General features: G+C 53.9%; 11 protein-coding genes and 1 non-coding gene across 12 annotated transcripts; 6 read left to right on the top strand and 6 right to left on the bottom strand.

The window, feature by feature from the left end:
* Positions 1–401: 401 nt before the first annotated feature.
* SETTUDRAFT_165236 (uncharacterized protein) lies at positions 402–1,770 on the top strand. Its single transcript, XM_008031654.1, has 3 exons — positions 402–658; positions 707–1,347; positions 1,402–1,770. The coding sequence occupies exons 1-3, from the start codon at positions 522–524 to the stop codon at positions 1,524–1,526; spliced, it is 903 nt and encodes a 300-aa protein (XP_008029845.1). The 5' UTR covers positions 402–521; the 3' UTR covers positions 1,527–1,770.
* A 297-nt stretch (positions 1,771–2,067) lies between these two features.
* SETTUDRAFT_156514 (uncharacterized protein) lies at positions 2,068–2,356 on the top strand (the record flags this gene model as incomplete). The annotated part of the gene is made up of 2 exons (XM_008031653.1): positions 2,068–2,193; positions 2,303–2,356. The coding sequence occupies 2 exons, from the start codon at positions 2,068–2,070 to the stop codon at positions 2,354–2,356; spliced, it is 180 nt and encodes a 59-aa protein (XP_008029844.1).
* A 1,700-nt stretch (positions 2,357–4,056) lies between these two features.
* Positions 4,057–6,399, bottom strand: SETTUDRAFT_165233 (uncharacterized protein). Its single transcript, XM_008031652.1, has 5 exons — positions 6,191–6,399; positions 5,985–6,134; positions 5,593–5,928; positions 4,373–5,533; positions 4,057–4,313 (listed from the first exon to the last, which is right to left on the bottom strand). The coding sequence occupies exons 1-5, from the start codon at positions 6,203–6,205 to the stop codon at positions 4,293–4,295; spliced, it is 1,683 nt and encodes a 560-aa protein (XP_008029843.1). The 5' UTR covers positions 6,206–6,399; the 3' UTR covers positions 4,057–4,292.
* Positions 6,400–7,186: 787 nt separating this feature from the next.
* SETTUDRAFT_165232 (uncharacterized protein) lies at positions 7,187–8,358 on the bottom strand. Its single transcript, XM_008031651.1, has 5 exons — positions 8,173–8,358; positions 7,987–8,121; positions 7,573–7,934; positions 7,459–7,522; positions 7,187–7,315 (listed from the first exon to the last, which is right to left on the bottom strand). The coding sequence occupies exons 1-5, from the start codon at positions 8,264–8,266 to the stop codon at positions 7,236–7,238; spliced, it is 735 nt and encodes a 244-aa protein (XP_008029842.1). The 5' UTR covers positions 8,267–8,358; the 3' UTR covers positions 7,187–7,235.
* Positions 8,359–8,540: 182 nt separating this feature from the next.
* On the top strand, positions 8,541–9,494 carry SETTUDRAFT_43657 (uncharacterized protein). Its single transcript, XM_008031315.1, has 2 exons — positions 8,541–8,664; positions 8,777–9,494. Exons 1-2 carry the CDS (start codon positions 8,644–8,646, stop codon positions 9,278–9,280), a joined length of 525 nt encoding a protein of 174 aa, XP_008029506.1. The 5' UTR covers positions 8,541–8,643; the 3' UTR covers positions 9,281–9,494.
* Positions 9,495–9,725: 231 nt separating this feature from the next.
* On the bottom strand, positions 9,726–11,979 carry SETTUDRAFT_165230 (uncharacterized protein). The gene is made up of 3 exons (XM_008031650.1): positions 11,841–11,979; positions 11,675–11,788; positions 9,726–11,623 (listed from the first exon to the last, which is right to left on the bottom strand). Exons 1-3 carry the CDS (start codon positions 11,923–11,925, stop codon positions 9,903–9,905), a joined length of 1,920 nt encoding a protein of 639 aa, XP_008029841.1. The 5' UTR covers positions 11,926–11,979; the 3' UTR covers positions 9,726–9,902.
* Positions 11,980–12,357: 378 nt separating this feature from the next.
* On the top strand, positions 12,358–14,382 carry SETTUDRAFT_141127 (uncharacterized protein). The gene is made up of 2 exons (XM_008031649.1): positions 12,358–12,535; positions 12,669–14,382. The coding sequence occupies exons 1-2, from the start codon at positions 12,369–12,371 to the stop codon at positions 14,368–14,370; spliced, it is 1,869 nt and encodes a 622-aa protein (XP_008029840.1). The 5' UTR covers positions 12,358–12,368; the 3' UTR covers positions 14,371–14,382.
* Positions 14,383–14,506: 124 nt separating this feature from the next.
* Positions 14,507–15,361, bottom strand: SETTUDRAFT_165228 (uncharacterized protein). Its single transcript, XM_008031648.1, has 4 exons — positions 15,241–15,361; positions 15,129–15,187; positions 14,898–14,984; positions 14,507–14,787 (listed from the first exon to the last, which is right to left on the bottom strand). The coding sequence occupies exons 1-4, from the start codon at positions 15,274–15,276 to the stop codon at positions 14,736–14,738; spliced, it is 234 nt and encodes a 77-aa protein (XP_008029839.1). The 5' UTR covers positions 15,277–15,361; the 3' UTR covers positions 14,507–14,735.
* A 196-nt stretch (positions 15,362–15,557) lies between these two features.
* SETTUDRAFT_180990 (uncharacterized protein) lies at positions 15,558–18,802 on the top strand (the record flags this gene model as incomplete). The annotated part of the gene is made up of 2 exons (XM_008031647.1): positions 15,558–16,947; positions 16,997–18,802. 2 exons carry the CDS (start codon positions 15,558–15,560, stop codon positions 18,781–18,783), a joined length of 3,177 nt encoding a protein of 1,058 aa, XP_008029838.1. The 3' UTR covers positions 18,784–18,802.
* Positions 18,803–19,153: 351 nt separating this feature from the next.
* On the top strand, positions 19,154–19,237 carry SETTUDRAFT_t61. The gene has a single exon. It is a non-coding gene; the product is annotated as a tRNA-Thr (tRNA).
* A 1,798-nt stretch (positions 19,238–21,035) lies between these two features.
* SETTUDRAFT_121340 (uncharacterized protein) lies at positions 21,036–22,245 on the bottom strand. Its single transcript, XM_008031646.1, has one exon. The coding sequence runs from the start codon at positions 22,209–22,211 to the stop codon at positions 21,438–21,440; it is 774 nt and encodes a 257-aa protein (XP_008029837.1). The 5' UTR covers positions 22,212–22,245; the 3' UTR covers positions 21,036–21,437.
* Positions 22,246–22,882: 637 nt separating this feature from the next.
* Positions 22,883–24,847, bottom strand: SETTUDRAFT_165225 (uncharacterized protein). The gene is made up of 8 exons (XM_008031645.1): positions 24,783–24,847; positions 24,693–24,703; positions 24,611–24,631; positions 24,548–24,562; positions 24,347–24,494; positions 23,539–24,284; positions 23,436–23,481; positions 22,883–23,384 (listed from the first exon to the last, which is right to left on the bottom strand). Exons 1-8 carry the CDS (start codon positions 24,805–24,807, stop codon positions 23,137–23,139), a joined length of 1,260 nt encoding a protein of 419 aa, XP_008029836.1. The 5' UTR covers positions 24,808–24,847; the 3' UTR covers positions 22,883–23,136.
* Between the last annotated feature and the right edge of the window lie 235 nt (positions 24,848–25,082).

Here is a 25,082-nt window from a genome sequence, read left to right as displayed (position 1 = left end):
GCGCACGGACGGCGTTCCCTGCTCTGCTCGCTGGGCACTTGCAGCCAAAAGGAAAGCAGAAAGCAGAAAGCAGAACAGCTGCTGCACGCCTCTGCTGCACTGTCACGGCCATGCCTGCGCCCACGCCCACGCCGACTAGCACTCGACCTGCCCATCGTGGCCTGATCCGTCGTCCAACATGCCGCTCTCGCGCTGCGTCGGCAGGCGGGGGCCTGCCCTGCTCTGCCGCTGTCACGTGCGCGCCCTGTCCCGTTATCCAGGGCCTCGTCCACCCATCGGAGCTCGCCGATGGCAGCAGCAGCGAATCGAAACGCCTTCGCGCCGCGTCTGCGTGCCCATCCATGGCCTGCTCATGAAACCGTCAGGTCCGCGTCGGTCTCCTCCGCCGGCCGCCCCGCCCATAGCCTGCGCTTTCAAACGTACATATATCTATCTTGACGGCCCCTTCTCGACTGCTTCACTCTACTCCTCGCCCGCTATCAATTGACTGTCCTCGTGCCCATCCCCATTCATCCGTCGCAATGTCTCGGCTTAGCTACGCGCGCTACGGCAAGGACAACGTCCGCCTGTACAAGGTGGACAAGGACCCCCAGACGGGCATCCACACGGTCGTCGAGCAGACAGTCCGCATCTTGCTTGAGGGCGACATTGAGCCTTCGTAAGCAAGCCAACCCAGCTGGCTACCGCGGCGGCTAACACTACCCAGCTACACCAAGGCAGACAACTCGGTCGTGGTCGCGACCGACACGCAGAAGCAGACCACCTACATCCTCGCAAAGCAGCATCCCATTGACCCGCCCGAGCAATTCGCGGCCATCATTGGCGACCACTTCATCAAGACGTACCCCCATATCCACGCAGCACATGTCAAGATTATCCAGCACCGATGGACGCGCATGAAAATTGACGGCAAGGACCACCCGCACTCATTCTACCGCGACGGCGAAGAGACGCGCGTCATCGAGTCAGTCACGCGCGAGAACGAGGGCGTTTCCATCCGCTCCAAGATTGAGAAGCTGCTGGTGCTGAAGAGCACGGGATCGGCGTTCCATGGCTTCCACCGCGACGAGTACACAAGACTACCCGAGACATGGGATCGTATTCTCAGCACCGAGATCGAGGCTGGATGGCAGTGGAAGCTCTTCAAGACACTGGACGAGGTCAAGGCCATCGACTTCGGCGCTGCATGGAAGGCTGCACGAGACATCACCATGAAGGTCTTTGCAGAGGACGACAGTGCCAGCGTGCAGGCAACCATGTACAAGATGTGCGACTTGATCTTGGCTGCCGTGCCACAGGTTGAGGCTGTAGACTATTCGCTCCCAAACAAGCACTATTTTGAGATTGGTTAGTACCCCAAGTCCTTACTCGCACATGGCATTTTGCTAACACGATATCCAGATCTCTCATGGCATAAGGATATCAAGAACACTGGCAAGGACGCCACTGTTCTCGCACCCCAAACTGACCCCAACGGTCTTATCCAATGCACTGTCACCCGCAAAGACCCCAAGTCCAAGCTGTAGATCTATCTGTTGTCACTGGTTTTTATTTTTCACAGTGTAACATGTTGAATTTCTGTATACCATTTGGCGCCTATTGTTTCAATGGGGAAGAACGTGGAGTGAGAGTAGAACATTATACCATTTTTAGTCATTGGAGAGAGGAGTCAGGACAGACGTATTCAGCGAAGATAAAAAAAAATCATCATTTTCTCGCTGCGTAGCTTTGCCACTACGGAACCATAAACTTACTTTCTTTCATTCATACGCATCAAGTTTTCCCTCACATCAGTGCTTGCAAGACTACCATTTGCGAGCATTTGCATGTGACGTATGCAAGATATTCGTATCTGCGGGACGCGGACGGCCTTACCTAAGCATTCCGAGCCAATGACGTTCGTCCATGCCAAAAATTATCGCGAACTTCATCCAGCAGCCGCCTCGCATCTACGACAACCCCCCACATACCCCTCCCACATCAAGTCGCATCGTAGGCTCTCGCGAGTCCCATGCAAATTGGCGGTATTGACTAACAGCGCCGCAGTCCCCCGACATAATCACAGCCATGCCTCCCAAGTACATGACAGGAAAGGGCCGTACCATCCAAGAGCCCAGCTTTGCCTCCAGCGTCATTTCAACTTTTACCAGCAAGGAGAACAGGAGTATTGTCACTGCTGCAGGACTATTCGCTGTAAGATAGCCCCCAGCGAAGTAGGACAAGATATCCGAGGCAGCCTGGAGATGCGCCTGCGCGAGTAAAAACGACACTTTCGTGACAAAGTGCTGACAATTTGCTGTAGCTTGGCGTCACATTTCTCCACAGCAGCTGGGCCGAGATCCTCCTACCTGCGTAAACGACGCGAATCGATGACGAAAAACATAAAACGATCGGAAATTTACGCTGACGCCGAATATTCGGGTGCCAGTATGTAATGCAGTTGTTGGGCGCATGAGATGCCGCCTATACACAGCTGGTGAAAACGAACTTGTACGCCTATGCACATATACCACATTTGGTCTCTCTAGGAAGAGCAATCAAATGGACGTTCAGGCACGGCTTGCATACGACAATGGAAAGAAATCAAGTGGGCCCAAATCATGGTTTCAACCAGTCTTTGTAACAATATGTAACAATAATCTCCCCTACCGACTCCCCGTCTTTGTTATCTCCTTTTTTTCGACCACACCTCATCTCATCCTCATATTTGGCATTTCTTTTTCTTTCTGGGCCCGATCCGACTCCGACTGATGAATACGTCACCACAGCCATCAGCACAACACATTGCTGAAACACGACATGCCTCACCCGCGCTTCACGCTCGGCGAGGCCCCCATTGGCCATGCAAACCACGCATACTAAGCGGGTGTCCTTCCTATCACAGGCAAAGAAGTAAAAGCTTATCAAGGCAATCTAGAGACGGATTGGGTGTGCGTTCACGCCGCAATTGTGCCCCCTCTCGGCCTCGTCGCCCTGGCTTGTCCCGATACACTCGGAGCTTGGCAGACGTTTCGAGGATGACAAGAGCATTGCCTCATCATCACAGCACCATCACGATATGTAATTTGCGGCTCCAGACACACTAGCTACGGTTGTTGACCCCATGCCCGTGTCAAGTCGCCCGGGCTGATACTAATCCATACGCGTACACGCTTTACTCGTACGCTTGTCTCGCTGCATGCGTTGGTTGGCGAGCAGGAGGGAGGCTGGGGGGGTGGGATGCGAGGATGGGCGCGTAGACGACGTATCGAAGTGGTACACGTGCATACCGATGGCTGATTCAATCAAGCAAGTGTACAGGCCCAGGTGTACATGCATAATCACCGCGCGTTTCCATCATCCACAGAATAGTCATTCGTGCCGTACAAACACGGAGAGTACCAGCTTGGCCCTCGCTAAAAGAAGATGCACCGCTCCCGGTGCGTCCGGGCGCCTAGGGTGGCCCTCCCTCCTATTTTCCTGCGCCTGTGATTGGATACGTCGTCGTCGCTGTAGATCGTGCACGCAGCCAATGGGGCACGGCGGCAGTCATGTAGGCACGTGGCTCAGCCCGGCGGCTCTTAGCTTCCTCGACGGTACTGGTGCTTGCTACAAGTCAGCTCGCGAACCCGGTTATTGGGTTTTCCCTGGTTTGCTTTTGTTTGAAGCGCTCGTGGCGTTGACACACAAGCGAAAGAGAGAAAGAAAAAAAAAGGGTTCCCGTAGGATGCCGTGCATATGCAGTTTTGCACGAAGCAGGGGGGGGGAGGGGGGAAAGACGGGAAGGAGAATAAAGCGAAAGAAGACGGAGAAAAAAAAACAAGGTGCTTACTTTGCTGCAGGTGCCCTGTTTCCCATACCTGCATATTGCAGTCGTGGGGGTTGTTCCATCACATACATATACATATCTTTTTTGCTCGGCGATTGAGTAATACTATGTCGAATAAGCGCCTAAAAATAAACCATACAGGAAAAAAAAAGGGACATAGCTCCATCATTACACGTACTCCATTCATACAACGCAGGTTCAACAGACTTCCTCCCCCGCCTGCTTTTATTGAAAGAGAAAAAAAAATGAGGTTGCTCTCATGCTTGTATGCGGATCAACAGTCCGGCTGTCAAAAATGGGTGTACAAAATGGGTTTTTATGCAGAAGAAAAATAAAAGACCCGGCATTATGCCCGCTACAAATACAACACACAAGAAAGGGGGCAAATATCCAACATGACAATAGCCAGGCCCAATCAAGTAGGCATCCGAAAAGAACAAAGACAAATATGTCGTAAAATGCATTATGCTGGGGTATCTCTGATCTATACTTCTCTAACCCAAACCTGCCGTTGTAATTAGTATATGTCGTCAGGTTGGAATGCATGCGTTCGTAATGACTTACCTCCATCTTCGGTACATCGATGCCTTCCTTCCTGGCATGAGACTTGGCCGCCTGGATGGCCATATCCAGATCGTCTTGGTCGGCCATGGTGATCATGTCGCCGTCATCCTCAAACTCCAACTTGAACTTGTTGCGTACGCCAAACTTCTCGCGAATTTGTTGCCAAAATTCGCCGATCAACTGATCCGAGCTGATGAAGACGTAGCGTGTGTCATTGGAGTGAACCTTGACTTTGATCTTGCTAGCGCCTCCGCGATTGCTGGCCCCACCAGACCTAGTGGACCTCGCAGGCGATCGTCTTCTTGACTTGGTACGTGACATCATCTCGAACTCGGCATCGTCCAGATCACTACCGTCGTAGTCATCCTCCTCCTCTTCTTCAATGTACGCCGGTCGTCTGCTCTGTTTTGAGCGAGAGTACGCGCCACGGCTTGAGCGCGCCGGCGGATAGCCGTCCGTGTCATAGTAGTCGTCAATAATGTCTTCATCAGAACCACGGCGGCGTGTCCTGCTGTAGTCACGATCACGGTTATCACGGTCTCGTGCGTCGCGATCGCGGACGTCACGGGGTTCGCGATCCCGTGCGTCCCTATCACGCATGTCCCTATCGCGTGGGTCACGCTGTCCACGATCACGCATGGACCTTGAGCGGCCTGGGGGCGGGCGCTCCGAGGCAGAGCGCTGCGTAGGCTGGCGGCGGGGTGGCTCTTGGCTGCTTGGCTGGTCGAAAGCGGCACGTCCAAGGTTCAGAGGCTGGGGCTTGGGACCACCGCCGCGTACAGACTGTGCGCGGCTCATGGGAGCATTGGCGCCTGGTGCAGACCGTTCTCCAGCAGATCGCCTGTCCGTCTCCGGCGGGGGTGTGGGTGGGAATACATTACGGTTGAGCGGGGGTTCCGACTGCTGGCGTGCTCTACTCTGGAGTTCGGGCTTGACCAGGTTGGTCGCAGCGTATGAAATCTTGTCTTCGGTCCTATCGTCCTTGGCAGCCTGCCCACCCTTCTTGATTTCTGCGCCAGTAAACCCGGTAAATGCGTTGGACCGGTCAGATGCAGCAACAAGACGGGCCTTGCCAAGATAGTCCTTGGTTTTCAAGTTCTTGACCTTGGCCTCGTTGGGGCGGTACACGATTCCGACTGGAATAGAGAAGACGGTATAGCCCTAGGGGGGGGTATTTTTAGCCTACAGTCCAGCGTTACAGGGTGTAAGGAGCAGCATACCTCGGCTTCCTCGCGAATGGCCTCGTCGATAACATCATGGTCAGGAACAACCTTCTCTTTGGCAGCGAACGACAGATCCTGCAGACCAGCGTCTCTCTGTTGGAGATAGATGTAGCAGAGACCGCGGTTGAAGAGGACCTCGCAGGAGTACAACTTGAACTTCAGGCCCAGCTGTTCGTAGTCGATGTTGTTGTTTCCGCGCAGGTACAAAAGTGTGTCGTTGAAGTTGGCGAGGGCCTCCTCAAAGTCGCCCATGAGAAAGTTGGACACGCCCTGCTGGAAGTATGCGACAGCGAGGTACTGGTCCAGACGCACAGCGCGCTGGTAGCATTCGACCTGCGGGGGCCCGTTAGTACGTGCTTGTGCTGCGCACACGGCTGGCGACAACGTACCGCCTTCTCGTGCTCGCCGAGTGTGGCATGGATTACGCCGCAGTTGAACAGAATCTTGGATGTGTCGGAGATTTGCTCAAAGACCTTGAGAGCAACGTCGAATTCGTTGTTGTCGTAGCTGGCGAGGGCTGCCACCCAGGTTTCGATTTCCTATGCGCCAAATCAGCCATTGGGGGGCGCGCAGCTGCCGACGAGGGCAAACGCACCTGCTTCAGAGACATGACGAGTGATGTTCACTTGTTACCCGGCAGTATGGTGTCGTCAAGCCTCAACTTGGTCGGTCGCTCTCCTACCACGCCACTTTGCGAAGGGGCCGTATATGGACCTTGTGGTCACACGCAGACGTCGACGGGACTGCGGTCAGGCGTGCGGGATTAGGGGGGAAGCCGCCGGGGCTTGTGGCTGGCGGCGGCGGCGGGCGTCACGTGCATGTCTCAGTCGGAAGATGGCCCTGTAACAGACCTCAAACGCCGTCATGGCGTCGTGGTAAAGGGGCGGGCGGCGGGCGGCCGGGCTGAGGGCGGCCGTGGAGCGCAGCTGTGTGTGTGTGGCAGCAGCAGCAGCCAGCCTCACGCCGCGCAGGCGATGCTGTCAGAGGGCGTCGAGTCGTGTCGTGATGGTGGTGGTGGTGGTGGTGGTGGCGGCCGGCATGCGGGAGCCGGCCAGGCGCCTTGGGCGTGGGCGGGCGCTGCTCGAAGCGCCGGCGGGTCGGGCTCCACGGCGCAGGGATCCAATCAGCGCCATGGGTGTCGTGTCGGCCAAGACCTGTCCCTCAAACGCGACGGTCCTCAGATTTGCTCTCCCCACCTATAGCTCTCCCCTCCCCTCCGGCACCCGCCCGCCAAATGCCCACCGTCCCCTGTCTCTGCCGCCGGTTTTCCTCCTCGAAACCTTCCTCCCTCACCACCGGTTCTCCAGCAGCACTACCCTAATCCCTCACTCCCATACAGTCGTTTATTTCACCGCATACCACTCCGAGCTGCCGCTGCCACTCGTCGACGTGCTAATCCTCACGCTGCACACGGCCGCACGCTTCCTAATCACCACCTCGACGCTCCCTTCTCCCCCATCACCCCGCCGCCTGGGGCTGCCAGGCATGAACGCATGACAAGACCAAGCTTCGCAGACACGTCGTTCCCGCAGCCTTAGTTTCGGCCTAGATTTCAAGGTGCACGCGTTATCTCAATGGCATCGCTGCGCGGCTCTAACCCGGCTCTATGATTGCTTGCTCTATCTGCGTGGCGGCCAGCCTCACAGCATGCCGCGGTCGCGCTGCTCCTCGCGCTCCTGCCACACCGTCTTGCCCGAGCACGAGCACACCGTCTTGTCGTCTGGCGTGCCGAGGCGTTAGCAACACGCCCTCTCCAAGATGCGACTGGCCGAAACCACTGAACATGTGGGGGCCCGGCGAGGACCAGGACGAGCCCGATGGCCACGACGGGGACGGGGACGGGGACGGGGACGAGGCACTTACTATCCCAGACGCCTGCGCTGCGTGCAATGACCCCAACCAGTGTATCTGCGTCGTTCTTGTCAAACTGCAGCCGGTCAGATTCGATCAAGGCTAAACAACATGGGTTCCGCCTACCTTGCCGTCCTGTTCTCTTGCGACCACAATGCTACGCCCAATCGTTTCCCAGATGTGAATGGCTTTGTCGAGAAACACCGATCCCACTCCGCCTTTTCCAACCTGAACGGTTCCAAAGACACCTCGACACGCCTTGCCTTCGTTTTGTGACTGTGCAAGTTCCCAAATCCCGCCAGTCGATTCCGGTCCCTCGGAGATGTCTCCCGTCTCTCTTACTGTGGCATGGTAGGTTCCAGGTGACAGTCCCCTGATACTCAGGTCGATGATCGTCATACTGGGCCCAACTTCAACCATGCGCACCAGCCCGCGAACCTTGTTCTCTACCTGTGGTGCGTGTGATTCTAGAATGCATACTGCCGCGCCTACAGGTCCGGTTAGAGCTGCATTGCATGTCGGAGTCAAGATGCTCCCCACTGTCTGATTTGCCCGATCCTCGCAGAACCGCATCACGCCCGGTCGCTTGGATCGCCTCTACAATCGCCGACGGTGCTGCTGTGCCCTCAATCGACACAAGTTGTTCCTTGAGGTCGGCCGTGACTTTGTTGATGCCTGTATCTTGTCAGTGCCCGAGTGACGTGCATGGGTACCGGGCGCTCGTACCACCCAACTTGTAGAGAGAGCCTTCAATGTCGTCGATGCATGACTGGCATGTCATAGGCACTGCGAATATCGTCTCGAAAGGAGGTACTGTCATTGTGGGAAAAGTAAGATGCTAAGAAGCTTGAATTGCTTGTGTGTGGATCAGGAGACGTCAAAGTACAGAGTAAGGAGCATGCCACTTTGCCTTTCTAATGCGCTTTGAAATCCATGCCGCTCTATTCCCCGCCCGCGAACATGGGTGTCGGTCTGGGGCCGATCTTATCAATCATGTGACTGCGTTCTGGAAATTGTTCGCCTTGGTCTTGGCAATCCAACCTCGACTGCGCAGCCACTACGACAACGACCACGCCCGCCCGCCCGCCCGCACCCCCCACCACCCGAGCCGCCTGTTGGGTAACTCCGAGGCTATCGGTGCTATATCCAAAGCAAGGAGACGACCGATCCCGCAGGCCGTTGGCCTTCTAACACACAATGTCACAAGTTATAGGCAAGGTACGTCTATCATCGGACCTCCGCATGCCCATATCCAGGCCCTCGCAGCACTTCTCCTACGCCCAATGAGCAAATACCCATCCGATTCCACACGAATAACACCGATATGTAGACGCGCCTGGCCTACGCGCGCTCATGGCACCACCTCGACATTGGCAGCGACCCACGGGCGCTCGGACGAGTCGCCTCGGCGATAGCCCTGACACTCATGGGCAAGCACAAACCAATCTTCGACCCGTCGACCGACTGCGGCGACTACGTGGTCGCCACCAACTGCGCGCAGCTGCACACAACGGGCAAGAAGCGCTCGCAGAAACTGTACCGCACACACACGACGCGCCCGGGCTCGCTCAAGGAAATCTCCATGGACAAGCTCATGCAGAAATGGGGCGGCGGCGAGGTCCTCCGCAAAGCCGTCAGCGGCATGTTGCCCAAGAACCGCCTGAGGAAGGAGAGGCTCGCGCGCCTCAAGACGTTTGAGGGAAATGCTCATCCGTATAAGGAGAATTTGCTCGTCGTGGGCAATGGTGGTGGCCAGAGTATAATGGACCATCATGATGTGAAGAGGACGTTTGCCCAGTCGAAGCCACAGGATGCTGCGGCGCCGGCGTCATGACAGCGTGTGGCGCGGGGTGTAGATTATAAGGGAATGTAACAAAATATGTAGACATGAACGTGGAATGCATGTGTGTTCGATGCGGTTTCTGGAAGCCGTGTAGCGGGCAAAAGACATCTTGAAATGCTACAAATGACCTTGAGCAATTCACATAATGATCAAGGCTAGGTCAAACACAGACTCGTTTTCGGCCGTCGGTGCATGCTAGCTTGAGCCAATCAAAAGCAGTAGTAGACTGAGACAATGTTTCTGTTCGGGAAAAAACGTCTTTATCAAGGCAAGAATAGGCATTGCATTTTGATTATTACAAGTAAACTTTTTTTTGGAAACAAAAAAAAACTACTGAGCCCTCCATCCACCCAAGCATTGAAGCTCATCATTAGCGTCGTTCAACCGTAAAGAGAGAATGGGAGAGTGAGAGATAGAGAGAGTGAAGATAAAGTGCGTAAATTCTGGCCTAAGAGAGTACCCCGCTATGCAAAAGCCTGCCCATAAGATACGCTAACGCCGTGAATGCCAGTCTGAAACACCTTGAATCCGGTGGGAAAACACGAACATGTGTGAAAACGAGCAAATAAAACAAAAGCCCCAAGGGCGGCTTCCTTGTCACGGCCCATGCCGCTTACTCCTTTTTGCTCGCGAGGACGCTGTACTGACCACCGCAACCGGCCCAGGTAAGCTTCGTCTCCCGAACGGCTGTGTTGTCAATCATGGTTGGCACCTCGATGTCATCATCCGTGCCCTGGCCGGTTTGGTAGTTGGCTGAAAATCCCCAAGAGTAGGCCTTGCCGTCCTTGTCAATGACAATGCTGTGGTCAGGTCCACACGCGCCAGTGACAACGTTCTTGAGATTTGGAAGGGCGACGGGTTCGACGACAATCTTCGGCTTTCCGTTGTTCTTCAACACCTTCTCCTCGTCTGTCTCGGCCTCGAGCTGCGACGAAGGAATGCCCGTCTGTGAACCGTCGCAGCGACCCCAAACAAGCACTTGGCCATCCTTGGTGATGGCAAGGTTGTGGTGCGCACCCGCAGCCAGAGACTCAACGCTCTTGCCTTCGAGGCTGTGTATGATCTTGGGCTGGAGAACACTGGCATCTTCGGCACCAGCATTACCAGTGTAGCCAGTTTCGCAGTAGTTGTTTGCGCCCCAAGCCCAAATGTGACCGTCCTCTGCAATGGCGAGACCGTGGTAATCACCGGATGCGATGGATGCGATTCGCTGGCTATGCCTCTTGATGGAGGCGTCGTGGAAGCCGATCCTGTTGGGCTGCAGGGCCTGATGCAGGTTGCGCTCGGTTACACGGCGACCAAGCTGGTTCTGTTGTCCGTTGCCCCATGCGTACACGTGTCGGTCCTTGTCTAGTACATAGACGTGGTTCGTACCGCAGACAATCTGTGTAACCTTCTTCACGCTATCGAGGTAGACAGGACGTGGCGCAGTGTGGTTGCCGCGTTCGAAGCCAAGGATGCCTTCGTTTTTGCGGAATGTGCCCCATCCGTAAACCGCTCCCTCTGTGGTCAGCGCAAAAGAGCAGCTGTCGCCAGCAGCAACATCGACAAATATGGTGTCTTCGGGGAAGTACTCAGCGGGAACGGGCTTGGGTGTGGCCTCCTCGTCGTTCAGACCGCCAGTCTCGTCTTCAGAGTCCGAGTCGTCGTCCGCATCAACATCGCGCATCTTGATAGTGCTGCCGGACGTGTCACGTCCGAGTGCGCCGTTGTCGTTGACACCCCATGTTAAGATCTTGTTGTCCTTTGTCAGCGCCACGACGTGCATGCCGCCGGTAGCGATCCTGACGACGTTCATGTTGGTAAGGGCCTCATTGTAGCGTGGTCGCTTTACATCAATAGCCTTCTTTGTTGCACCGAATCCAAGCTCACCAGAACCACCCTCGCCAAACACGAAAACCTTGAGAGGCTCAGTGTAGCGGATTGGATTGATCTCGGTCTTCTTTCCCTTTGCGCGTCTTGGGCCCTTGGGGTTCGGGACCAGAGCGGGATCAACCTTGGTCTTGGGCTCAGGCGCCGGTGTTGGGGCCTTGGACTCGACCTTGGAGGAGGATTCAGGCGAAGGTTCTGGCGCGGCTTCGGGCGCGGCTTCGGGCGCAGGTTCAGGTGCAGCCTCGGGAGCGGCTTCGGGAGCAGGCTTAGGGGCGGCCTTTGGCGCGGTCTTGGGCGCAGCCTTTGTACCGTTCACCTTGGCCTTCTTCACAGCAGGCGCAGGAGCTTCGCCTGCTTCAAGCTCGCTTTCATCATCCTTCTTGCGCTTTGTTGTCTTCTTGGGCGCGGCCTTGGTCTCGGCCGCAGGAGCCTCGGTCTTCTTTGCGCGACTACGTGCAGCAGCTGCAGAGTGGTCAGTAAGTGATGACACTGACTTGGACGCGTCGCCCTTACGCTTTTTTGCCGGAGCTTCGACTTCTTCGGTTTTTTCATCAGCAGGCTCAGTCTCCTCGGCTACACCATTGGCAGCAGGCGCGTCTTCGGCCTTCTTTGCGCCTTTCCGTGGGGCTGCGCGGCGCTTTAGTATGAGCTTCGATACTCGCGATAAGATGTGACGTACCTGTGCCATTGGCTTTGACTTCTTTTGCGCTCTTCTTCTCCACAGGCTTTGCACTTGCAGCGCGAGATGCAGCAGTCCGGGCCATGGTGCGCGACAAAAAAAACTTGATGCGCGTAAAGTGGGTTGTGGTGGAAACTGGACTGGGAGAGGTTGGTGTTGTCGTTATGGAAAAATGTTGAACTCTATTTAGCAAGATTGGCGCTAGGCTGCTCGTGGAGCGCTGGACCTGCAGCCACGGCCCGTCGCCCATTCACCGAGGACGTCGCGGCATCATTGGCTGACCGCCATGTTTCGACCGCGTTGACCGCGTCGACCGTCCGACCCTCGTATCAACCTGTTCCATCACCGCTGCATTCCCTTTCTCATCGTCTCGCACAGCGCTCGTCCGACTGCTTACGTCTTACGCTTGAAGCGTACATCCCCAGGCACACCGCTGGTACCTAGATGGTGCCTAGATGGTGCCTAAGTGCAATCACATTCAGTGAAGGGGGGCGGACAATACAACACAACGTCGCCAGCTCATTCAACATGTTTCACCAATTCATTGTTCTTTCCGCTCTGCTGAAAGGGGCTTATTGCGTCCAGCCGGAAGCGCCACCGCCGAAAGCGGCTCCCCTGCGTGACCTTCCGTGGGCACAGCTCAACTTCTTGCACACCACCGACATCCACGGCTGGTGGGGAGGCCACTTGCAAGAGTACGTGATCCTTCTCTACGTTTGTTTTAGCAGAGTGTTTGGTTTCTGTCTGCAGAAAATTAGTCTACCGTGTTTCGCGTTCTCGTGCACGTTGCGATGATCCATGGTATGGCGGAATTCTGACCTGCATTAGAGCATCCTACTCGTCCGACTGGGGTGACTACGTCTCCTTTGCTCAGCATCTGCGCGAAAAAGCAGATGCAGATGGATCGGATTTACTGCTGATCGACACTGGAGACCGAGTCGAAGGCAACGCGATCTACGATTCCTCAAAGCCTCGGGGAAAGTTCACCTACGAGATTGCCAAGGAGCAAAGCATCGACCTTATTTGCTCCGGAAACCACGAGCTTTACAAAGCCAATACTGCTGAGGGTGAATTTTTCCACACCGTGCCAGATTTCAAGGGCAATTACTTGGCTTCCAATCTTGATATTTACAATCCAAAAACCGGGAAACTGCAACCTTTGGCCCAGCGCTTCAAGAAGTTTACCACGAAGAACCAAGGAATCCGCATCCTAGCCTTTGGATTTCTATTTGATTTCACGGGAAATGCCAACAACAGTGTCGTTCATAGAGTCGAAGATACGGTCAAGGAAGAGTGGTTTACCGAAGCACTCAAAGACGCGGAAATCGACCTCATCATTGTGTTTGGTCATGTCGATATCCGCTCTGAAGAGTATGCGCTACTCTTCTCTACTATTCGCTCCTTGCATTGGGACACGCCCATCCAGTTCTTTGGAGGACATACCCATATCCGTGACTACAAGATCTTTGACGACAAGTCGGTAGCTCTTGAAAGCGGTCGGTACATGGAGACGATTGGCTTCATGTCTATTGATGGGATCAACGCAGGAGGAAAGAGAGAGGCAGCATATAGGTCTGAAAGCTCGAAGCTTACGTTTTCACGCCGCTACATTGATAACAATTTGTTTTCCATGCAGCACCACAGCGGCAAAGACAGCAAATCCTTCCCAACCGAACACGGCAAGGAGGTGTCAAAAGCCATCGGCGATGCCCGAGAATCGCTAGGTCTTGGAGAGGTGTATGGCTGCGCGCCACAAGATCTATGGATCAGCCGTAGGCCGTACCCACACAACGAGAGTATTTTTACCTGGATTGAGGAACAGCTCTTGCCCCAGGCGATTGAAAAATCCGGCCGTATCCGTGATGGAGGAAAGGCACTGGTTCTCACAAACACGGGTGCTATCCGTTTCGACATATTCAAGGGTCCTTTTACCAAAGATACCAAATTCCTCGTCTCGCCATTTACCAGCGCGATTAGATACATCAAGGATGTACCGTACAAGAAAGCAGCTCAAGTTCTGAAGCTACTCAATAACGAGGGACCGATTCTGATGGAAATGATGGAAAGCAGAGCATTGCTTCAGCCACCAGAGGTCTCGGCAGCAAAGTCCAGACCGCATATGCTTAGAACCTTCGAAGATGCTTTTGCAAAGCCCGCACAAGGCCAAGCACCTCTCAGCAGCATTGGAGACGAAGCCAAACCATTTCCAGGCTACACTACAAAAGACGATGCTGGTACAGATGGCGATGATACAATTCACGAGCCAATCTCCTTCTATCAGGTGCCAAACTGCATCCAGTCAGCTGTTGGTTTCGATCCTTCAAGCAAGAAAGATCAGGAACCCGAGATGGTTGACCTGATGTACAATCAGTTCATTGAGAAATGGGTTCTGTTGGCGTTGGAATATCTAGGTGAAACGCGTCAAGTGGAGGATACGCTGGCGTTTGATGATGGAAAGAGCTTTACGGATATCATGACAGAGTGGGTACAGGAACATTGGGGCAAGGATGGAGGAAAGTGTGATGTTTGATGAGTAGTAGATGATTCAGATGATTCCCTAGGCAGCAATTCTTGTGATATCGCTACTCTCGTTGCAATGCACATTCTTCGCCCGTTCGTGATGGCCAGTGATATGATGTTCTTGAAGTCGTAAGACTGCTCACATAGCTAGTTTGAGATATCAAATGTCTGAGATGGCTTGTATAGATCCTATTGGGCGTGTAACTGGCTCAACACGGCCCTCGTGCCGCTCTCACGCTTCATGCCATGAAATTTCTAAGCCATATTTGAAAAGCCTCCCGGCGCAAACTAATGTGTTTCATCCTAAAAAACGCCCTGCCATGAAAATGCATGCCCGACCCAAACTCCAAGTTGTTCGTTTACATCGTCTGGCGACTACCGGCCTCCGCGGGCCGCACGGGCTTGTTCTCGTTCGCTGGCGTTGTACCTGGAAGTGTTGTTAGCCTCTATCCGGGACGTAATCATGATCTCTGCCTCTCTGCATTGAGACGGCGAGTCTCTCGAGCCAATTCGGCGCGTTCGAAACTAGGGACGTACTTGAGGAGCTTCTCGATCAGGTCGACGTGGGTGAGGATCATACGGCGGCAGCAGTAACGCTGAAGACCGACACTATCGAGTGCTTCACTATAGGTGTGTTTGTTAGCAGAGTGTAGAGGCGAAGGTGGCTCAGGATGTGCATGTGCAGGCTTGGTGAATCGTCGACCTGGACTGGGTCTTGAAAAAGGTGTTGGGGTCGGCGGAAGGTCAAGAGAAATTTAACGCGCTTACGCTTCTTCCATGCCGTCGCTAAGAAGTGACATGTATTTCTCCCAGAGGTCGCCGGTGACCTAGAGCCAGATCAGTATATGCGCGCATGAGCTCGGTGTGGGAGTGATGGTACCTTGCCACAAGAAAAGCAACGGATAGGAACAATCATTTTGAATATTCCAGATATCGAGAGGCGACTTCTAGATTTGCGACCGCGGCAAAGTAGGCACAAGACAGCGCAAGACTAAAGCGGAGTTGGGGTGGGTGGTGCGCAACGTTCGCGATGCCGTCTCAAAGAAAGTTGCGGGCGCGCTAAGAACGCGGGCGGTGAAAAGCTCGGGCCAAGCTCCATCAAAAAAGATTCTCTACATACGTCTTGACCCGAACATTCACGACAATCCTCACTTTTTCTGAATTCTCACACCGAGCTTGCCTGGAGGCGTAGCGATCATGGCCGACGTAGCTCCCCAATTGAAACGGAAGAGAGAGGAGGCAGCGGCACAGAAAAAGGCGAAGAAGCAGAGGAAAGACGAAGCGGCGGCCGCGCTCAAGGACAGTCGCAATGGCGAATCTACAGTCTCCGCGGCTGATTCGACACCCAAATCTAAGGATACGCCTACCACAAAGAAGCAATCGAAATCGGCGCCCCAGACGAATGGTGTGGACAAAGACGCTGTCATTGGTACTCCCACGAATGCGCAGAAAGCCAAGAAGTCGCAAGCACAGCAGAATGGGTCTGTTGACCCGAGTGAAGCACAGGCTGCAAGCGCAACGGTCAACGGAGATGCTGGCGAAGTAGTGCAAGTCGAGGACGAGAAGACAGACGGTGTATCCAATGTGGTGGACAATGCAGAGCGAAAGAAGGCCAAGAAGGAGAGGAAAGAGAAGAACAAGGCAGAGCGCAGCAACCTAATCACGACCGAAGCATCCGGAATAGTGAGGAAGAAGAAGGGCAAAAATTCTGAAACATGGGTCACCTCTCCGGCTCAAGGAGGATGGTACTTGCCAACGGATCCTGTATTCTCCACAGATGAAAAGTATCTGATTATCGCGGACCCCAAATCGCTGCGCATCTATGCCGCAGATACATCCCTGCTTGTCCACGCGCTCTCCGAAGACGATACTAGAGTACTCACAGCTTATGCTCTGTCGGCTGTGGCTCCTCACCTGGTCTATGTTGCCTACTCATCCGGACAAATCATAATGTGGGACTGGGTAACAGGAAGAAAGACTGGGCAATGGCATATCGGCGCTACAGTTCAAAGCATGGCCGTTGTTGCACAGCCCGAGTCTGATGAGGATCTGGTGTACTGCCATGAAGCCGACGACGGCCACAGCCTCACGATCCGCGTCCTCCGCTCCAACCGCTCAAGTTCGAACAAGGAACTCAAAGCGGAGCTCAAGCAGATACTGAACACGAGCTCTGCCATTCGCGGTGTTCAGGTGCTTCTGCAGGGCAAGTATGTTGTCGTCGCAACAACCGATTCTCTCATTGTCGGCAAGCGCGTAAAGATTACCAAGACAGCGCTCCACGAATTTGAATATGTCTGGCGTGAGCTGAAGTTTTCGAAGCATATCACTACCTTCAACGTCTACCACCGCGAGCAGGAAACCACCAACGGAAAGAAGGTTGCTCAGGATCAAAGAGACATCCTGGACATTGCGGTTGGTGAAGAGACTGGTCTCATCCTGTTGTTTGAAGACATTCTCACCTCGTTTGCTGCGATTGAAAGCGCCCAGAAGAGCAAAAAGGAGAGGACGGATACTGCTGAGAGCCTCAGGCCCAAGCGACTTCACTGGCACAGAGACGCACTGGGATCCATCAAGTGGTCATTAGACGGTAATCATTCTCGTCTTCTCTGCTTGTATGCAACAACTGACACTTCCAGGCAATTACCTCATCTCTGGTGGTGATGAGACTGTTCTCACAATCTGGCAGCTTGCTACAGGGCAACCGCAGCACCTCCCCCACTTGTCGGCAGCCATTGAGAACATTGTAGTTTCTCCTACAGGATCGGCTTATGCCTTGACACTAGCCAACAACTCTGTCATTGTTTTGTCAACGACCGAGCTCGAGGCGCGAAGCAACATTGTTGGCATCCAATCTCGACGAATCGATCCTGAGCAGATGCCCAAAGAGACCAAGTCTGGCAAAGCATATCTCGGCATCTTTGAAGCAGTGCCCATGGCTGTCGACCCAACGAACCCCAACGAAGTGTCATTCGCAGTGCCTTCATCGCAGCCTCGTCAAAAGAAGGGAGGATTCAGAACAGAGCCATACCTGCAAACATTCGATCTTGCGAATCAGCGTGCCAAGAGTCGACAGGCGCTGACACGCAACAATGCAACAGAGCCTAATGTTGCTCCTGACGGCGGCCGGATCAAAGAGCCCAACGTGACACACATGCATATCAGCCACGACGGAGAATGGCTTGCGACGATTGATGAGTGGGTTCCGCCAAAATCAGACACTCGGTACCTAAATGAAGGCGTTCCTGAGTTCAACGAGCAAGAACGCTTGAACCGTCGAGAGGTGTACCTGAAGATATGGCGACGCGACAACAGCAGTGGACAGTGGAAGTTGGAAACTCGAATTGACGCGCCACATTTCTTCGAAGATAGATGTGGTAATGGCCACGTCTTTGATCTTGTCGCTGATCCGTCTGCTGCCGGCTTTGCGACTGTCGGCGAGGACCATGTTGTAAGGATATGGAGACCGAAGACCCGAACACGCGATGGCGTCATTGTTCGCGGTGCTCAACAAGAAGGACTGGTCACTTGGTCGCAGGATCACGCGATTGAGATGAGCGACAAGCTCGACCTTAGCGAAGGCTCACAACAAGCGTTACCACCACGCACATCGCGGCTGGCCTTTTCTGCAGATGGATCTGTTCTGGCTGCATCGATTTCCTGGGATTTTGAAGAGGACGCCGGAGTTACGCATCTGATTGACGCCAACAACGCGACTATTCGCCGGTCACTGACCGAGATAGATGTGACTGCCCTGTCTGGTCTCGGATTTGTCGGACAGCACCTGGTAGTAGTTGCAGATGCTATTACTGTCTGGGACATGGTTGCCGACCAGCTTGCGTACACTGCTCCCATGGAGACTCCTGGTCTTGACCGTCTAGAGCGGGTACCACTGGTTCGGCTTGCTGCCAACGAAGCAGACGGAACGTTTGCCGTTTCGCTGCCCCGGCTTGAATCATCCGGTTCCAAGGTCAAGAAGGCATCATCCAAGATCTTCATCTACAACCCAGAGCACCAGAGAGCAGTATGGAAAGAGACATTTTCACCGATCACTCTGGCTCTAGCATCTCGAAGGAGCGAGGGCGGCTACATTGTCCTCGACTCGCGGTCTTGTCTCAAGACCATTAGCCCAAGCGCTGGTCCCCTGCAACTCCTTACCCCGCCTCCCGAGGAGCAGTCTGCGTCATCTCGCATCGCCTACCCAGAAGAGATGGAAGAAGATGAAGACGACGAGTCCGACCGACCTCTGGCCAATCTTGTTGCCTCGGAAGACCTCACGCAGGATATTGAGCGCGATGAGCACGTCTTCAACATGCAAGACCTGCAGAACGTGCTTCACGACGGCTCTGTTCCCCCACCGCCTCAGGGTCTTTTCAGTAATATCCTGGCGTTGATTGGTGGCAAGTCACAAAAAGTAGCAGCGTAGCAAAAGCTGGATGACAATGCACATTTCTGGTTTTTTTTGGGGGGGTTTTTTTTCTGTAGGATATTACACATATACATACAATGACAATCAGCGTCTTGATGCATGTCAATAATTGTGCATGATTAAGAAGACTTGTTGCAACGACCGAAAAAAAATGGTGATGCGTAGGTAATCTACCTGAGAAGCAAAGTGGCGGGGGTTATCCTCGTTGCCCCACCTGAGTGGTTGTGGTTGTGGTTGTGGTTGTTATCCACTTTTCCCAACTCGATCCGCCCAGTCCCACTTGAGCTTCTCGACACTCGGTTCGGGCATGTCAACATCTTGCTTTATATTTATGCGGCAAATGAGTTGTTCCATCAAAGCAATAACAGCCCGCTTGGCTTAGTGGTACAGCGTCGCACTCGTAATCATCTATGAAATGCGAAGATCCGCGGTTCGATTCCGCGAGTGGGCAACAATTGCTTTCTATTCTCTTTTTTTCTCGTATACTCGTTGTGCTGGTGAGATAGCTGTCATTTTTGTAAGAGTTTTTTTTTCGAAGCAGTTGAAGTTTGGCGGTAGTGTTGTACGTTATTCACACACACACACACACATACACACTTTTGTCGCCCTCGCTTGTTCTTTCTTTCCAGGATTGTCTTTCTCTCTCTCTCTCTCTTTATTGTTCTTTTGTTTGTCTAGAATGTGTATGATTTGCTATTTCGAGGGTCGGGATTTATGCGAGGATAATATCATGGGGCATGATGATGGATCGAGAACAAGGATGGGTATTTGAAGATTGAAACAAGAAGATTAGTAATAATGATAATGATAAGGAATGATGTTTTTACCTGTTTATCATGTTTACTATAACTATGTGTTGTTGTTAATATTAATATAGATAGATGGATAGATGGATAGATAGAAAGCATACTATAACATTAATTGAACCAGGATAGTATAGTATGATCTACAATTGGTTTTTTGCTCTCCCATGTTCCTTTTGAATAGAGTTTAGTGTCTGTGTCTGTGTATATGGGTAAGTGTGTTATTAAGGAACTGGGATTGATGGTATAGACTAAGGATGCTTGCACTTGTGAAACGTGTATCATCGAGTGTTATGTGTGTATGATATGCATATATGCGTAGGATGATATCACGCGTGGAAAACGGGGATACGTGCGTAGGCGGATTGTTGTTGTTGTTGTTGTTGTTTTGTGATGGGATGTGATATGGTGGTGGGGGGTGGGATGTGAGGAAAACAGGAAAGGATAGAAGGGTGGAAGGAGGTAGGGCTAAGGTAGAATTTAGGTTGTAAGATGGGTGAATGGGTGAATGGGTGGATGAATGGATAATGTGTGTGTGTGTGTGTCGCACGATTCAACGAAACGATAGTCGTGTGCATGTATGTGTGAGTGAGTGAAGCTAGAGGTCAAGCTGAAGCTATCGCGTGAAACAGCAGTAGCAACAACAAAGGAAATAAGGTAATGGTAATGTTAGAGATGGTGGAATAGAGGGATAGAGAGAGAAAAAGGATGGGGATTTCAAAACAAGAGGACGACGGGATAGATAGATAGATATATGAACGGAGGGGGACTAGAAACTACGCCTAGAAAGGAAGGAAGGAAAAATAACGGGAATGGTGGGGGCTAGGGTACCAAGGGACGGGATATGGCGCGGCTCGTTCGTTAGTTAGTTTAGGGGTAAATCGTGGTTGGTAGACACGTGGGTTGAGGGGCAAAAGTTTGGGACCGGAGGACGGGAAGAAGTAAAAAAGAAAAAAAAGGTAAGAAGGGAGAGCTAAAGGGAACCGAACTGGCGAAGCAACGAAGGGATAACCAAACAAGTAGTTTATGTGTTTAGGAGATGTGGTAGGGTAGTTAGTATTATATGATTTATGGCTACTAGGTATAATAACGGTTCACTCATTACACGCAATAGTGGAAATGTGCTTTTCGCCGTAAATAGAGAATGATATGAGAGAAAACGAGAATAAAGAAGCAGCAAGCCCAAGTAGGGACCTGAAGAAGTGAATTGCATTGAATAATAAAAAAAATGTTTCCTTTGCTTCCCTCCTCCCGTTGTGCATAAAATAAAGTATATCGTCTTCTTATTCCTGGTCTTTCCACTTTCTTTTGCTGTGCCCTCGACGACGATGACGACGACGACGACGACGACGCCACGTTCCTGTCTCTTTCTCTCTCTCTCTCTCTCTCTCTCTCTCTCTCTCTCTCTTTCTTGTGTTCCATTTGCTATACCGGTTATCGACTGAGGGGGTATCGTGATTGTTTGTGCGTTGTGTGGCATAGTAGGTCTACTAACTATACACAACACATACACATGCAAGCCAAAAGAAGGAATAAAAAAAACGAGAAGATTGACGCCACAGATGTTCGAAGCAAATAAAACAAAAAACGTTCCAACCTGTGGCCTTGGGATGTCGTGAAAGGGGGCGGGGGGTAGTGGTGGTGGTGGTGCAGTTTAATATGTATGTGGTGAAGATGGGGGCGTTAAAAAAAGCAAAAAAGATAAGCAGTCAGAAAAACAAACAAACAAATAAACTGGAAGATCGCGTTAAGAATGCGTTCATGGACATGACTCTTTTCTCCTTGACTCTTTCCCCATACCTCGTACCACGGTGGGTCTTGTGCCAGCATGGGTATTATTAATTTTTCCTAGAGCTCCCATTTTGTCGACTTGCCATGAGTGGAGTTTCCATTGGGCTTTGAAGTCGACTTGTAGAGGTCGTCGTTCTTGCCAATGTTCTTGAAGAGCTCGTCGGCGCTGAGGCTGAGCGAGTCCTCGCTGAGGCCAAAGGAGCTCAGGCCAGGCAGGGCTGGCGGCGGGGGGTCGTTTGACTTGCGCGAGGGCGGTGCAGGCTGTGGCTGGGAGACGGTGCGAGCGGCGGCGTAGGCAGGCGGGTCCACGTGGCCTTCAGGGACGGGGCCAGCAATGAAGGTCTTGCGCTTGCCAAACCAGCTGCCGCTCTTCCTCCTGTTTAGGCTGGGGGCCTGGCTGTTGATGGTGGCAGGCGAGCCCGGGCGGTCCGACTTGAGGCTGTCTGAAGAGGAGAGGGTGCGAATGCCTAGGAACTTGCGAACAGAGGCCGGGCGCTTGCCGGTAGGACTGGCGGGCGAGATGGTGCTGCTGGCGGCGTCGCTTGTGCGGCCGGGTCGCGTGTGGACATCGGGCGAGGGCGCGTCGTCCAAGGGCTTTTCAGGCGGCGGCGAGTCTCTCTCGGGCGAGTCTCTCTGGGGCGAGTCTCTCTGGGGCGGTGAGTCGGGCGACTTGGGCGTGGGATGCGACGAGAGCGGGCCGCGTCCAGGCGTCGGGGGGCGAGGCGTGTCGGGGGGGCTGTCGAGGGGCGCGGGTATCGAGGTGCCCTCGGTGAGGGAGAAGTTGATGGGGGTCAGCGTCAATGGCTTGTACGAGAACTTGCTCGACGACATGGCGAAGTGAGCGTGTGTGTATGTGTGTGTATGTGTATGTGGGTGTGGGTGTGGTTGGGGCGCGTCGCGGGCGGCGGGCGGCGGGAGGGCTTGTTGTGGAGTGAGGGAGCAGAGGCAGAGAGAGCGAGAGAGAGTGCTGTGGGGGAGCAGCAGCAGCAGCAGTCGACGAGGAGGGTCGGGCGGCACTAGGCAGGGTGAAGGAGCAGCAGGCCCAGCAAGAAGCAGCACGACCAGCACGACCAGCAGCATACCGCCAGGGCAAACGGCGCCGGCGGACGGGAGCTTCAGGAGGGCGTGCATGGCGGCCGGGGGGCCCAGCGGCGCAGCCCAAGCGTGTGTGTGTGTATGGCCAGGCCGACGACGCAACCGACGCCTCGGACCGTCCAGGCACGCACAAGGTCGCAATGGAGCGACGCCATGCACGCACCGCGATGCATAGTGCGCGCGCATGTGTACGTGGAGTGGACACATCTGTCCGTCTATATACATGTGTATGGCCGTGTAAGTAGTATGTATGTACATATGGGCGCAGCATGTAGCGTGGCCTGCCCGAACCACACCCAGAATACGCGGTGGGGCGTCTTATAGCGGCCAGGTATAGCCGGCCGCCCAGCCAGGGCCGCCCACGCCCACGCCCACGCCTGCATGCACCCCAACCAGGAAAAAAATAGCCTTGCCGCGCCTCTACATGCTGACCTCGTTTCTACCGCCTGGACGCGTCTCTACGTTACATGCTGACCTCGTCGCTACATGCCCGCCACGCCATCACGACAGGGTGCACCAACTCGGACTCTGCCATGGCAATATCAATTTTCTGCCTCTAGCCCGCCCAGCTCTAGCTTCGGAACTGTGCTGATGTCATTGCCGTGGCCATGCACAATCCATGTACCAACTACTGCCATGTCCATGCATACACTACACTCCGCTATCGCGTCTTGCGCTGGTGAATCTCGTCCAGCTCGCTAATCTCGTCCAGCAGCTGGCACGTCTCCAGCGGGTTCGCAATCCACGCCGTCGTGCACGCCAGCCGCGCCTTGAAGTCGTTGGCCCCCGCGCTGAGGAACTGGTCGCCCACGTGCAGCGTCTTGCTGCCTGCAATCCCTCCAAAAATCCGCTGACACGCCAACACCCCCCACGACTTGTCGCCGATATCCACAAATACGTCGTTTCCCCCTGCCTTGTGGTTAGCAACACCCTGCGCCGGGCCGCGGCCTGGGGACATACCGTTGAACGCACAGAACGGCAGCCGCTGGCCCACCTCGGAAATTTCCTACACTGCTGTCAGCATGCGAATCCCACTCGCCGCATCCGCATCCCCTCCCCATACCAGTATCTTCTGCACAATCAAGACCGTCTCCTCGAGCGTCTCGCGGCAAAACTTGTATCCTGCCTTGGGCACAATCCCCACCGCCCGCTCCTTGCGCACCACGTTGGCCTCCATGCGGAAGTTTCTGATCGTGTCCCGCAGAGACGCCTCGGCAAGATCCAGGAGCTCCTTGATATCTGACTCGTGCCACAAAACCATCTCTTCCAGCAGCCACTCTTCTCTCGGCACCAGCCGCAGCAGAACCGGGCTGTTTTCGTCAAACTTGAAGCAAAAGTTGCTCTCGCCACCCATAATGAGCAGGTTCTGCCGAGCCTCGCGAGGTAGGTCAGACGCCTGAATGGCATCGAGCAGCCCGTGCAGCCTTCCGTAATATGGCTTCGCTTCCGTGTACCCAGCGGCTGTGACAATGCCAATCTTGGATCCGCGCCGCATCAGCTGCAGAATCTTGGGAATGATTGGGTTTTCTGGCTCGAGGTTTTTTCCGTCGTCGTACAACGTAACATCTCCGTCAAACGTCACGAGCTCCAGTGGGCCGCTGCGGATAAGACTCATTACCTGCGCCGTGTTGAGAACCAGACGGACGTCGTTGAAAGAAGGCGGCACGAAGCGCCGGTGGCTGATGAAGCGCCGTTGGTCTTGCCATACAAAGGCGTCGTGCAGTGCGAGTGGCGTAAAGAAGTTTGCCACGGACGGAACAAGGAGCTTCAGTTTCGATCGGTCTGGCTTGTTGTCCTTTTGGTGCTGAACTGTGACATGTCAGTAAACAAACCCTTCAATTTCCAACCAAACGTGTATTGCAGTCACTCACTGTGATCATTGATAATCTCCTCGACATCGCGCAGAATCTCGGCATACCGCCGCTGGGCAATGTTGGCTTGGTGTTCAACCGATTCGCCGTCGGGCTCAAACACGGCCGTGGGATGCGAGTGCAGCACAAAAGGAACAGCTAGAAGACCCTGCTTCTCATGAGAACTGGCCACTGCAACTCTCTATGCGCACTTGGTGTTACCTTGATCCATTCAATCTGGCACTGGTGTTAGCGAAAGCGGGGAATGGACAATGCCACACTCACAAGCTGATCCCTTCGATGCGTCTTTCCAATGCGTCAGCGGTACATTGCTACATGTCGAATTGACCACACGGCATCCACCCACCTTGAGAGCATCTACAAACAGACGTCATTAGGTCAGCATGGTGGTCGCTGTGCAGGAGCTGGCATGGGCGTCGGGAGCGCCAATACTTACACTCTACACGGTATCTTGTCGTCATGTTGATTGAGCCTAAAGGGGTCCACGCGAGGAAATAGGAGAGAAGGAGACGACGAGCTGGCAGCTGTTGGCAATGTGGTTGAGGCTGTATGTATGTCCAAGCTTATCGGAGTCCGCCGCTAGTGGCCGGAGAGGGCAGAGTCCATGCACATGTGACGCTGCCGCGTCCCCGCACAAGGGCGCACTACATAGACCTACCCAGACGCTGTGTACATGGCGGCGCCGGATCCAATTGCTGCCAGCCCGCCCGCCCAGATGCCGGATGCAACGCAAAAG

The sequence above is a fragment of the Exserohilum turcica genome (genome assembly GCF_000359705.1).
Source record: "Exserohilum turcica Et28A unplaced genomic scaffold SETTUscaffold_6, whole genome shotgun sequence".
Taxonomy (NCBI): domain Eukaryota; kingdom Fungi; phylum Ascomycota; class Dothideomycetes; order Pleosporales; family Pleosporaceae; genus Exserohilum; species Exserohilum turcicum.
The sequence above is the reverse complement of the archived record's forward strand: the minus strand, read 5'-3'. Positions and strand labels throughout refer to the sequence as shown.

Coding starts and splice junctions, on each gene's coding strand:
- SETTUDRAFT_165236 (XM_008031654.1), top strand. CDS start 522: ATGTCTCGGCTTAGCTACGCGCGCTACGGCAAGGACAACGTCCGCCTG. Junction 659..706: donor GAGGGCGACATTGAGCCTTC/GTAAGCAAGCCA, acceptor AACACTACCCAG/CTACACCAAGGCAGACAACT. Junction 1,348..1,401: donor CAAGCACTATTTTGAGATTG/GTTAGTACCCCA, acceptor CACGATATCCAG/ATCTCTCATGGCATAAGGAT.
- SETTUDRAFT_165233 (XM_008031652.1), bottom strand. Junction 5,534..5,592: donor CCATTCGCGAGGAAGCCGAG/GTATGCTGCTCC, acceptor ACCCCCCCCTAG/GGCTATACCGTCTTCTCTAT. Junction 4,314..4,372: donor TCGATGTACCGAAGATGGAG/GTAAGTCATTAC, acceptor TTACAACGGCAG/GTTTGGGTTAGAGAAGTATA.
- SETTUDRAFT_165232 (XM_008031651.1), bottom strand. CDS start 8,266: ATGACAGTACCTCCTTTCGAGACGATATTCGCAGTGCCTATGACATGC. Junction 7,935..7,986: donor AGGATCGGGCAAATCAGACA/GTGGGGAGCATC, acceptor CCGGACCTGTAG/GCGCGGCAGTATGCATTCTA. Junction 7,316..7,458: donor CAGCGCAGGCGTCTGGGATA/GTAAGTGCCTCG, acceptor TCGGCACGCCAG/ACGACAAGACGGTGTGCTCG.
- SETTUDRAFT_43657 (XM_008031315.1), top strand. CDS start 8,644: ATGTCACAAGTTATAGGCAAG. Junction 8,665..8,776: donor TGTCACAAGTTATAGGCAAG/GTACGTCTATCA, acceptor ACCGATATGTAG/ACGCGCCTGGCCTACGCGCG.
- SETTUDRAFT_165230 (XM_008031650.1), bottom strand. CDS start 11,925: ATGGCCCGGACTGCTGCATCTCGCGCTGCAAGTGCAAAGCCTGTGGAG. Junction 11,789..11,840: donor AGTCAAAGCCAATGGCACAG/GTACGTCACATC, acceptor AGCGCCGCGCAG/CCCCACGGAAAGGCGCAAAG. Junction 11,624..11,674: donor CGAAGCTCCGGCAAAAAAGC/GTAAGGGCGACG, acceptor ACCACTCTGCAG/CTGCTGCACGTAGTCGCGCA.
- SETTUDRAFT_141127 (XM_008031649.1), top strand. CDS start 12,369: ATGTTTCACCAATTCATTGTTCTTTCCGCTCTGCTGAAAGGGGCTTAT. Junction 12,536..12,668: donor TGGGGAGGCCACTTGCAAGA/GTACGTGATCCT, acceptor GACCTGCATTAG/AGCATCCTACTCGTCCGACT.
- SETTUDRAFT_165228 (XM_008031648.1), bottom strand. CDS start 15,276: ATGATTGTTCCTATCCGTTGCTTTTCTTGTGGCAAG. Junction 15,188..15,240: donor GTTGCTTTTCTTGTGGCAAG/GTACCATCACTC, acceptor ATCTGGCTCTAG/GTCACCGGCGACCTCTGGGA. Junction 14,788..14,897: donor CTGATCGAGAAGCTCCTCAA/GTACGTCCCTAG, acceptor CAACACTTCCAG/GTACAACGCCAGCGAACGAG.
- SETTUDRAFT_121340 (XM_008031646.1), bottom strand. CDS start 22,211: ATGTCGTCGAGCAAGTTCTCGTACAAGCCATTGACGCTGACCCCCATC.
- SETTUDRAFT_165225 (XM_008031645.1), bottom strand. CDS start 24,807: ATGACGACAAGATACCGTGTAGAGT. Junction 24,285..24,346: donor GGAGATTATCAATGATCACA/GTGAGTGACTGC, acceptor GACATGTCACAG/TTCAGCACCAAAAGGACAAC. Junction 23,482..23,538: donor TGATTGTGCAGAAGATACTG/GTATGGGGAGGG, acceptor ACAGCAGTGTAG/GAAATTTCCGAGGTGGGCCA.